This window comes from Canis lupus, unplaced genomic scaffold (genome assembly GCF_011100685.1).
Source record: "Canis lupus familiaris isolate Mischka breed German Shepherd unplaced genomic scaffold, alternate assembly UU_Cfam_GSD_1.0 chrUn_S1575H1764, whole genome shotgun sequence".
Classification (NCBI taxonomy): Eukaryota; Metazoa; Chordata; class Mammalia; order Carnivora; family Canidae; genus Canis; species Canis lupus.
Genome location: NW_023330415.1, coordinates 117897 through 129371, shown reverse-complemented (window position 1 = coordinate 129371; position 11475 = coordinate 117897). Strand labels below are relative to the sequence as shown.

Below are 11475 nucleotides of genomic sequence, written 5' to 3'. Positions count from 1 at the left end.
CAGACACAGGCAGAGAGAGAAGCAGGCTCCCTGCGAGGAGCCTGATGTACGACTAGATCCCAGGACCCAAGGATCACCACCTGAGCCAAAGGCAGACCCTCAACCACTGGGCCACCCAGGCGTCCCCACATTTGTTTTTTAATATTCAGCAGTTATACACAAAGCGATCCTTTGAATCCTTGAAACTTTTTCTTACTTTACCTTTCTCTATTTTTTTTTTTTTTTTTGGCTTCTACTTAACAAATAAAACCACTTTACCAGAATCTGGAGGTTTGTTTATAAGCATTGCATGCATGGCCATAATATTGGGTCCAGTGAAGCACTCCACATATTTCAGAATCTAAGAGTAAAGAGTTGCATGAGAAATCAAATAAACAACCACGTAGTACAATGTACACTTATTTGTACAAGAGTCAAAATGCACATAGTTATACAAAACACTTGGTAGAAGTGCCTGGGTGAGTCTGTTGCTTAAGCATCCAACTCCTGATTTCAGCTCAGGTCATGTTCTCAGGGTCATAGGATACAGGTCTGCCTTGGGGTCCTTGCACAGTAATGGGTCTACTTCAGGTTTTCTCCTTCTGCCTCTCCCTCTCTATCAAACAATTATTTAAAGGAAAAAAAAAAAAGTTGGTATTTCCCAACGTTGCAAACAAAGAATGAAAAACTCAGCACTGGAAATCTGTAACACTCTGAATTAAACAGGTTTTTTTTTTTTTAAAGATTTTATTTATTTATTCATGAGAGATATAGAGAAAGCGAGGCAGAGACACAGGTCGAGGGAGAAGCAGGTTCCATGCCAAGAGCCCGACTTGGGACTCGATCCCAGGTCTCCAGGATCACACCCTGGGCCAAAGGCAGCGCTAAACTGCTGGGCCACCGGGGCTGCCCTTAAACAGGCTTTTTAAGCCAGTTGGAAACCAAACCCCATTTTCTATGAGAATGCGAAGAGTTTCTCTCAGCTTTCGACTGGGAAGGGCAGGAATACCCTCCTTTCACCTGACACTGTCCATAGATGCCCAGGGAGAAGGCACCTTCCTCTTCCCCTCACGGAGACTCTTCATAAGAAGGGACCACGAGGGGCACCTGGCTGGCTCAATCACTAGAACATGAACCTGTTGATCTCGGGGTCGTGACTGCAAGCTACTCCTAGAGTGTAGAAGTCACTTTTTAAAAAGGTGGTAGGGGGACACCATTGCAGCTCAGTCAGTTAAGCATCTGCCTTCAGTTCAGGTCATGATCCCCATGTCCAGCTCCCTGCTCAGAGAGGTGTCAGCTTCTCCCTCTCCCTCTGCCCCTCCCTGCCACTCATGATCTCTCTTGATCTCACTCACTTTCTCTCTCAAATAAGTAGAATCATTAAAGAGAATAATAAATGAAAGGACCATGAGAGGCCCCAATAACGTGCAGCTGCCATGCAGAGCCCAGGGGACAAGAGAACAGCAACAGGGGGACACTTCACAGTCAGGCCACCTCCCTTTCCACAGCTCTTCACTGAGGGCTACAAACCAGACAGTGATAGAAAAGGACACGCAGCAGGGAGTGAGATGAACAGGTCCCTCCTCCCATGGCATCTATATTCTGTTGGAAGGATGTTAAATAATGACATGGGCACTGGTGCTTGACAGCAAGTGCAGTTACAGAGTATGAGGAAGCAGAGGCGGGGTGGGGAGGCTGAATTTGGCCAAAGGTCTGGCAGCGGGTGTGCTCCCTCCTACATCTAACCCACTAGGGAGGAAAGCACTCAGCTTTGCATGCCTACCACCTGCCAGGCGCTTTATGTGTCAGCCACTTAAGTCTCACAACAATCCCTGAAAAGTAATGCCCCCAGGAATTAAAGATCCTTTAAATGATCATTATCCTGCAGATAATAAAGTGCCCAAGGTGGCAGAGCAATTTCAACGAAAAGGACGGTATTCCATCTCCAGTTCTGTCTGACTTCAAAAAATGAAGCCTCTTCTACTGCTTTCTCACTACTTGATCTCCCGTATAAGCCATATTGGCAATTTGAGCATGAAACACTCGAAATGGTCCCAAATCCTAGGAGTCGGGGCTCATATTTGTTTTTTTTTTATAAAGGGTGTCATCTTTTATATTTTCTTGTGATATTTTCTTTGAAGAATATATTCCTCAAATATTTCTTCATATACTTTCCTTTCCTGTTTCCTGGTTTTAAGTAATCTCTATCGCTTGAGCCCACGACTCTGAGATCAAGACTCACATGCTCCATCGGGCCATGCCTGCCCAGCATCTCCTACCAGTATTTTCTAAACTTCAGTGACTCAAGAGACATTTTACCCATTTCTAGCATATGTTGCTAACTGCCCAATATTAGTCAATAATTTTCCTAAATTAACTCATGTCTTATCCTGATTAATAATATTCCTGAAGTCATAGGTTTGATGCACCAGCTACTTTTTCCAATACATATTGAAATAAATACCCAACTACTATATCGTACCCACCTCCTAAAAGTCATTGCATGAACCAGTAGGTGCATGGTGCACACTTGAGAACAGTGGGAACCCTGGAGGCCTCCGGGTACCCAGGGCCTCAGGCAACACAAGTTGCCTCTAACTTCAAGCTTTTCCTCCTTGATTGATGCTCACAAGTTCCATTTCCATTGCAAGACTTGAGGTTGGGAAGAATAGATGATTCAGGGACCTTGTCCCCCTTTGTCCCCAACCCAAGGGGCTGGACATGATAGGTGGCCTGCCTGTACAGTCTTCTCTCATGAGGAAAATATTCTTTCTTTTTTTTTAACATTTGTTTAAAGATCTTTTTAAATTTTAAGTAATATCCACACACAACCGGGACTCTTGGGTGGCTCAGGGTTGAGCCTCTGCCTTTGGCTCAGGGTGTGATCACAGTCCAGGTAACAAGTCCGGCATCGGGCTCTGTGTGAGGAGTCTGCTTCTCCCTCTGCCTATGTCTCTGCCTCTCTCTCTGTGTCTCTCATGAATAAATAAATAAAATCTTTAAAAATAATAAAAATAAAACTAAAAGCATTTGAAATAAATGGTTCATAAACTGTGGTACATTGACACAATGGGATGCTATGCAGAAGTTTGCAAGTATGATATAGATATAGATACACGTGATAATATGTAAGTCATATGGGAAGATGTCTGAGGTCTATTATAAGTGGACAAAACACAGTGACAACCAGTTTGTTCCCGTGTTACACAAAAGGTGGGAACCCTGGAGGCCTCATCGTGATTCATCTAACACAAGTTACCTCTAACTTCAAGCTTTTCCTCCTTGATCGATGCTCACAAGTTCCATTTCTATTGCAAGACTTGAGGTTGGGAAGAATAGATGATTCAGGGGCCATGTCCCCCTTTGTCCCCAACCCAAGGGGCTGGACATGATAGGTGGCCTGCCTGTACAGTCTTTTCTCATGAGGACAATTTTCTTCCTTTTTTTAATTATTTATTTAAGTATTTTTTTTTCTAAATTTTAAATAATCTCCACATGCAACTGGGACACCGGGGTGGCTCAGCGATTGAGCATCTGCCTTTGGCTCAGGGCATGATCCCAGTCCAGAGATCAAGTCCTGCGCAGGCTCCATGTGAAGAGCCTGCCTCTGCCTCTGTCTCTGCCTCTCTCTCTGCGTCTCTCATGAATATCTCATGAATATCCTGAGTATCTCACTTGGTTAAATGTCCACCTCTGGGTTGGGGCTCAGGTTATGATCTTGGTCTAAGGATCCAGCACTGTGTCGTCCTCTGCACTCAGCAGGGAGTCTGCCTGAGGATTCTCCCTCTACCTCAACCTGTGCCTTGTCCCCTTCTCATGCCAAAAATAAATGCATAAATCTTAAAAAAAAAGTGCATACCTCTTAAAAACTAAAAGATCCCCCATGCTCTACCAACTAAAGCAGCCAGGTTCCCATTAAGTCAAATTATCTACTAGCATTTGGGGTTATAATTTCCAAAATGTTCTATATGCAAAGTGCCCCTTAAAAAAAAGTGTGCCATGTGTCAAGGGACACATGAGTGGCTCAGTGTTGAGTGTCTGTCTTTGACTCAGGTCATGGTCCTGGGGTCCTGGAATCAAGTCTTACATCAGGCTTCCCACAGGTAGCTTATTCTCAATCTGCCTATGTCTCTGCCTGTCTCTGTGTCTCATGAAAAAATAAAATCTTTAAAAAACAATAAACAATCTAAAACCATTCTAAATAAATTATCCATAAACTGTCATATATTTATGCAGAAATTTGCAAGTATGATATAGATACATAAGTGATAATATGTAAGTGATATGGAAAGATGTCTGAGATCTATTATAAGTGGACAAGACTCGGTGACAACCAGTTTGTTCCCGTGATACACAAAACGTGGGGGGTTACGTATGCATTTTCATGGCCATGAAAGAATTCTAGTTGAATACACCTAAAAGCTTGGCAGTGAGTGGGGCTGAACGTTGGGAGACTTCACTTTACATGTTCTATATTATGTGGATAACTTTATAAACATGATTTATGCTTAAAGAATGAGAATTTTTTAGACAAGTTTAACTCTAAAGACCTACTTAAACCTCTACTACCAGATTCACAGAAACAAAAGCAACAATAAATGGATGTATAGTGAGTGGGATCTGCAATGTGACTCCTGTTGATATGCCCATATTCAGTGTGAGAGAGGCTCCCCCTCTCCACTGCAGAATTCCCGCCCTTCTCCACCAGGTTAATTACCAAGCGCCAGAGCAGGGTATCTCCACCTGGCCAGTATTGACATTTGGGGCCGGATAATTCATTAATTGGGGGGAGGGGCTGTTCTGTGCATTATAGGCTCCCTGGGCTCCATTAGCGGCATGCCCAGGCTCTACAGACCAAACCTTGTGACAACCCTACAGGGCTCCAGGCGCCACCAGATGTGCTCCTCCAACTGAGAACCACTGCTCTACAACCACCAGAGAGGGGCTCAGAGAAAGGAAAAGCAGCAATTCCTGGGGCAGGCATGTCGGTGGGCTGTTAACCTAAAAACAAAGAAAACACAGGAAGGTTCTCCAACCTCAGGGAGAGTGCAGTATCTGAAGAGTTCCTTGTCTTCTTGGAAGTCTTGGATCTTTGAAATCATCCTTTCACTTGGAATATATTCTGATTTTGCAATGGACACATCTCTCATTATTATCATTTGTTTTGGTTTCACCTCCCCTCTGCAGATCCTTTCAAACTGGTCCCTAGGAAATGAAATTGGCAGATGATGTCATTACTGCAGGCTCCAGGCACCTGCCTGGCCAGTTCTGTGGAAAGATCCACAAAGATTGAGGAGATGGTGTCTCTGCACCAAGTTGACCTCCAGGCCAGACTGAGCAGCTCTGAGCATAGGGTGAGGAAATGGCCAGCTCACAAGCCCCTGCCTCCTCACTGTGAGGCCAGAATTCGCTGTGAGAACTCACATCTTCCTTAGCCTAAGAAAACAGTGGGGGAAAATTTGTGATTTGGTTGCATCTGAGTAACAATGGCAAATACTTCTCTCCTCCATTCCATGGGCCAGGCCCGGTTGGAAGCACTCTGTGTGTCTTTTACCTTATTCAGTCCTCACAACAACACTAGGGCTCAGTACTATTATCCCCATTTTACAGATGAGAAAGGAGAGGCATGGAATGTAAATTGCCCCAGGGCACACAAGATTAAGTAGAAGGGCTAAGATTAAAGCCAGCCCTTCTTGCTCCAGAGCTCATGTTCCCAACCAGTTCCCAAGTAACCAGTCCCTGAAAAATATCTGAACATGCACACACTACTCTTACTACCCATGTTCCCATTGCAAACATACAACATATTTCTTAAAATAATGAAAGGTTACTGTACCTAAAGCGTTGAATGTCCGGGTCAGACACCAAACTTTTAATGACAAGAAACCCATTTTCTTCATAAAATTTTCTCTGTTCTAGGCTTAGGACATCATTATCCTGAGTATACCTAAAGGAAAGAAAACTTTCAAATAAGTCCAACTGAAAAATCACAACCCAACACTATGTATCAAGAACCTGAGAAATGTTTCTACTACTCTTCCATCCGGCATTTCTATTTTTTATTTACTCTAAGAAAATATCTGAACCTTTTTATTTAATGTCTAATGGTTTCTTTTAAGTTTGTTCATTTTTTTTAAAAGTAATCCCTATATCCATATCCCATATGGAGTTCGAACTCATAACCCCAAGATCAAGAGTCATGTGCTCTTCTGACTGAGCAAGCCAGGAACCCCTAAACTCAACATGTATTTAGAAAAGGTCTAAATCCAAAACATTAACTACTGTCACCAAAAAATAGAAGAATAATTAATTACTTATGTCCACTCAATGGGATAGATAGGACTCGGGCTTTAAAAGTGAAGAGCATGTGCCCTGGGGTGGCTTAGTCGGTTAGGTGCAAACTGGTAATTTCACATCAGGTCATGATCTCATGGGTCCTGAGATTGAGCCCATGGCTTACTATGGCCTCAGTGGGGAATCTGCTTGAGATTCTCTCCCTCTGTCCCTCTCTCACTCACTACCCCTTATGCTTTCTCTCTCTTAATTAAATAAATCTTTAAGGGATCCCTGGGTGGCGCAGCGGTTTGGCGCCTGTCTTTGGCTCAGGGCGCGATCCTGGAGACCTGGGATCGAATCCCACGTCGGGCTCCCGGTGCATGGAGCCTGCTTCTCCCTCTGCCTGTGTCTCTGCCTCTCTCTCTCTCTCTCTCTGTGACTATCGTAAATAAATAATTAAAAAAAAAAATAAAAAAATTAAAAAAATAAAAAATAAAAAATAAATAAATCTTTAAAAAAAATGAAGGACTTAATAGCATGGACAGTGCTTATAATAGTAAAATATACTTAGATTTGCACAAAACCAAGACACTACTTGAAATTAATGAAGAGAAATTTTTTTAAAAACATGTTTTTTAAGTGATTGCCTTATGTAATGGAATTATGAATGATTTTTTAAAATTCCTTTTATTTCTCTGATTTTGTAATTTGTTTTGTAAGGAATAAGTATGGTTTTTTAGGTGGGAATCAAATCCAGTAGATTTTATATTTTAATTTTATTTTAAATATAACAGATTTTATGTTTTATATTAAATCATACATTCTCAAAAAAAAATCATACATTCTCAGAAGAAATCAAAGTTGAAAAATCCAAGTCAGTTTATGCACAACTCAGAGCATCCCATCCATTAATTTACATCAGAATTGTGGCTCTATGATAATATTCCATGGATATCATGTCTTCTCCTACAAAGATAATTTAAGATAAACCAAAGATACTACCTAATAGAGCAGTATGACCACACACTAAGGGCTAACTTCAATGAGGTGTAACATGCCTGAATGTGAAATAACCGGGGTAGGGGATCCCTGGGTGGCTCAGTGCTTAGCACCTGCTTCCACCCAGGGCATGATCCTGGAGTTCCGGGATTCAGTCCGGATCAGGCTCCCTGCATGGAGCCTGCTTCTCCCTCTGCCTGTGTCTCTGCCTCTCTGTCTCTCTGTCTCTCTGATGAATAAAAAAAAAATAATCTTTAAAAAGAATTAATCAGATTATACACTTCTAAAATTTTTTGCCTTTCTAAATGTTAAAATACATATAAAAATTAAGTCAAGGTCTTCAACATTTTCCCTAGGTTTAATTAGAACAAGTCCAGGCAACAGAGGATTTTTATAATGAATTATTTTTTTAAAATATTTTATTATTTATTTATTTATTTATTTATTTATTTATTTATTATTTATTTACGAGAGAGAGAGAGAGAGACAGACAGACAGACAGGCAGAGGAGAAGCAGGCTCCATGCATGGAGCCCGACGCAGGACTCGATCCCAGGTCTCCAGGATCAGGCCCTGGGCTGAAGGAAGGCTCTAAACCACAGAGCCACCCAAGCTGCCCCATGAATTATATTTTTAATTTTATTTATTCTCTTTAGGGATGGAGGGAGGGAGGACAGGCAGGGCAGGGTGAGCAGAGACGGAAAGGGGCAAGCAGACTCCCTGCTGTGTACAGAGCCCTCCATGGGGCTCCATTCCATTATCCTGAGACCATGACCTGAGCAGAAATCAAGAGTCAGATGCTTAACACACTGAGCCACCCAAGCGCCCCACCCCCTGTGTAATAAATTCACCGGACAACATGATATGTTGTATTTTATATCTTTTTTTAAAAAATATTTTATTTATTGTTTGTTTTTTTGTTTATTTGAGACACAGAGAGAGAGGCAGAGAGATAGAGGGAGAAGCAGGCTCCTCACAGGGAGCCTGATGTGGGACCTGATCCCTGGACAGGGATCACGCCCTGAGTTGAAGGCAGATGCTCAACTGCTGAGCTACCCAGGCATCCCCTGTATTTTATATCTTAATTACCACTAGAAAAAGCTGTATATATGTATATCATATGGTTTTTAATGACCATTAGATCTACTTACTGGAATTGTGGAGGATGGAAGCTGTTTGGAGACACAGCTCCCGAAGTGGGGTAAGCTACCTACAATATGAATTAAGGCAAATAAAATTAAATTTCAGAGTCAGCATTTTCTGGAACCCACAGTTGGCCCTGGATTAGCCCTCATCCGGGAAGTCACACAGAGCTGATGACAGGTATGCGCCCTTGCTTCCATCATTTCAATTCACAAAGTCCTGAGGAGGGGCTGGAAGCCCCAAGACCTTTATCAGCATTCCAGCTGCCCAGAGAAGGTGGCCTGGACCCCTGGGCTCAGTAACTGGTCCAAGGTCACCCAGCAGAGAATGGCTGAGCCCACACTTGAGCCATCACTGTTTCCTTCATAGATTTCCCTAGTTTATTCTATGTGACTATTCCTTCCACTAAACTACTGAACAAATAAACATTGTAAGGTTCATGTCTAACAGTGAGGAGCAATGTACTCTTCAAAAGAAGTATTGAAGTTAGTGGCAGTCCAGACCAAAATAGGAGAAGGAGTAAGGCTCGTTAAAAAATTAAATAAAGAGTCCATTAAATCAACAGGCTCCACTCCAGAGCTGAGCTAGAAACAGGAATCAGATGCCTCGTGGACTGAGCCACCCAGGGGCCCATGATATCAAATGTTAACAGCAGTACCAGACTGGACCCAGTTATCCCTAGTCCCAGTATGTTGGTGCTTCTCACTGTTGGGCATGTATCCGAAACAAGTGAAAACAGATGGCTGGGCCCCACTCCCAGGTGTTTGGAGTCCAGGGTCAGAGATGAGCCTGGAATCTGCCTTTCTAGCAAGTTTCCAGCTGCTGTTGACGGTGCCCGTCCCGGGAACACACTGCTTTAGTTAAATGGCTTCGGTCAAGAGTGTGCCTCTCCCCTGGCCTGGGTTTCTGCTTTCTGGCCCGTCGGATGAGATCACCTCATCAGCCTTGTGGGAGGGCGGCTGGACTTTCGTTTACCGCTGCATCGCGGCTTGGAACTCAGAGCAATCCTACAACAGCCAGTCTCATTTGTAGGAAAGGTTTCAGGACCCTGCCCACAGCAGGACAGAGACTAGTCCCGCGGCTTAAGGGAAAATCGCGCGCAGCGTTTCCCAGGCTCCCCGAAGTGGCCCCCAGAGGGATCAGGAGACCCGGTTCTATCCGGCAACTTGGTGTCCCTGTCCTGCAGCGACGTGTCCTGGATGCCACAGCAGTGGCGCCCACGGCGCCTGCGAGCTGCCCTCGTGAAGGCCGAGGCCGCGGAGAGCGCGGGCCCCTGGGCGCGGCGGGCGGCGGGCGGCGGGCGGCGCACGCAGGTCCCGGGCAGGAGGGGAGCGCCGGGGCCGCGGCCAGAGCGGGCTCCCCCGCGGAGGGGGCCGGCCCGGCCCGAGGGTCCCGCTGCCGCCCGCCCGCCCGCCCGCCCGCCCGCCCCGGGCAGCTCCGCGCGCGGTGCCGGGCCCGTGCTTCGCCTTTCCCGGCTCCGGGCGGCCGCGGCCAGAGGCCCGGGAGCTGCGCGCACCCGCCTTCTCCTCTCCCCCCCGCTCGCGCCCCGGGCCCGGGACTCGCGGACGCCTTCTTCGCGCATCAGCATCCCCTTCCCTCACTTCCCGCGCCCTCCCTTCTGCCTATTCCCCCTTCTGCCTGCCTCTCTGTCCCCCCTCCCCTTCGCCCGGAACCGGGACCATCACGGGGACGCGGGCGCCGACCCAGGGGACCCTGGAGGCCACCCCTCCTGCAGCCCGAGCTCCCGCAGCCCAAAGGATACGCCGGTCCTGGCGGAGGTCTGGCCGAGGTGTCCCAGCACGACGCGCAGGCGGGCGGCTGCCTGGCGCTGGTTCATGGCCGCGACAGGAGACGGCTCAGCAGGGTCTCGGGCGTCGGCCTCCGCCTCGGCCTCGGCCTCGTTCCGGGCGGCGGGGGGGCGACGAGCGGACGTCGGTCTGGAGGAGGGCGTGGAGCGCCCGGATTCTGCGTGGTGCGGAGATGCCCCGGGCCTCCTGGGTCCACGCACTGGGCGCCCCGGGCGGAGAGGAGGGATGCCCGCACACCCTGCTCCTCGAGATCGCAGAGATCCTTTCAAGGGCTTCTAACCCGGTGAAGGTCGTCCAGGGAGAAGTGAGCCAACACATGACCCATGCTCCCAACCGGGACTTTCAGTCTGTTTAATCCCACGTGACTGTGCCCCTCCCTCCCTGTGCAGATGCTCTGACAATTCACATGGTCGTTCACCCATACAAGTAAGGTGCTGATCCAAAGAGGAATTTGGGGATCCAGTCTGAGGTTGCCGAAACATACTGGCTTCTCATTCAAGAAAAAGAAAGTCCCTGAAGGAATGACTCTGAAGCTAGTGTGATCCACAGTCTAGTATTTTAAATTTTCTAAAACTCTGAAGTTTTATCTTTCTCTCTCTCTTTTTAAATTCATTTATTTGAACTAATTTCTACTCAACATGAGGCTCGAACTGACCACCCCAACATCAGTAGTTCAGGATCCACCAACCAAGCCAGGCCTTCCCTTCTCTTCCCTTCCCCTCCTTTTCTTTCCGTTCCGTTCCAACAATTCAGTTTCTTTGGGGTAAGTATGCATGATACTGCCACCACCATCGAGGTCATAACCACCATCCCTTCTCAAAATTTTCTCCCATACTCTTCACCTCACTATTTTGTTTGTATGTGGGAAGAACACAAGATAAGATCCACTGTCTTAGCAAATTTTAAGTATATATTGCAACATTGCTAGCTGTAGACACTATGCTGTATTATAGACTTCTCGAACCACTTATGTAGCTTCACTGAAAGTTTGTAGCCTTAAACCGTCACCTCTCCATTCTCCCCTCTCTTTAACCCCTGGTAACCACCATTGTCTCTGCTTCTGTGAGTTTGACTCTTAAATTCCTTGGGTAAGTGGGAGAAGGAGGTACCTGTCTCTCTGTGACTGGCCTATCTCACTTAACCTAGTGCCCTCAAGCTGCATCCATGTTGTCACAAAATGGTAGGATGTCCTTCCTCACTAATGCTGAATCATATTCCATTGTATGTGTGTACCTTGTTTTCGTTACCTTTTCACTTGTTGACCACCACTT

At 45.9% G+C, this 11475-nt stretch overlaps 1 protein-coding gene across 1 annotated transcript; it reads right to left on the bottom strand.

Annotated features, from left to right (window-relative positions):
• Positions 1-208: 208 nt before the first annotated feature.
• On the bottom strand, positions 209-10325 carry LOC119878399 (phytanoyl-CoA dioxygenase, peroxisomal-like). Its single transcript, XM_038589027.1, has 5 exons — positions 10159-10325; positions 8405-8463; positions 5816-5926; positions 5016-5184; positions 209-340 (listed from the first exon to the last, which is right to left on the bottom strand). Exons 1-5 carry the CDS (start codon positions 10231-10233, stop codon positions 233-235), a joined length of 522 nt encoding a protein of 173 aa, XP_038444955.1. The 5' UTR covers positions 10234-10325; the 3' UTR covers positions 209-232.
• Positions 10326-11475: the final 1150 nt, after the last annotated feature.

Excerpts from the sequence above, each read along its gene's own strand:
- LOC119878399 (XM_038589027.1), bottom strand. The coding sequence starts at position 10,233 with ATGAACCAGCGCCAGGCAGCCGCCCGCCTGCGCGTCGTGCTGGGACAC. Across the intron at positions 5,927-8,404 it reads TTCCATCCTCCACAATTCCA|GTATACTCAGGATAATGATG; the intron begins GTAAGTAGATCT and ends TCTTTCCTTTAG. Across the intron at positions 341-5,015 it reads GATACTGCACTCTCCCTGAG|ATTCTGAAATATGTGGAGTG; the intron begins GTTGGAGAACCT and ends CTTTACTCTTAG.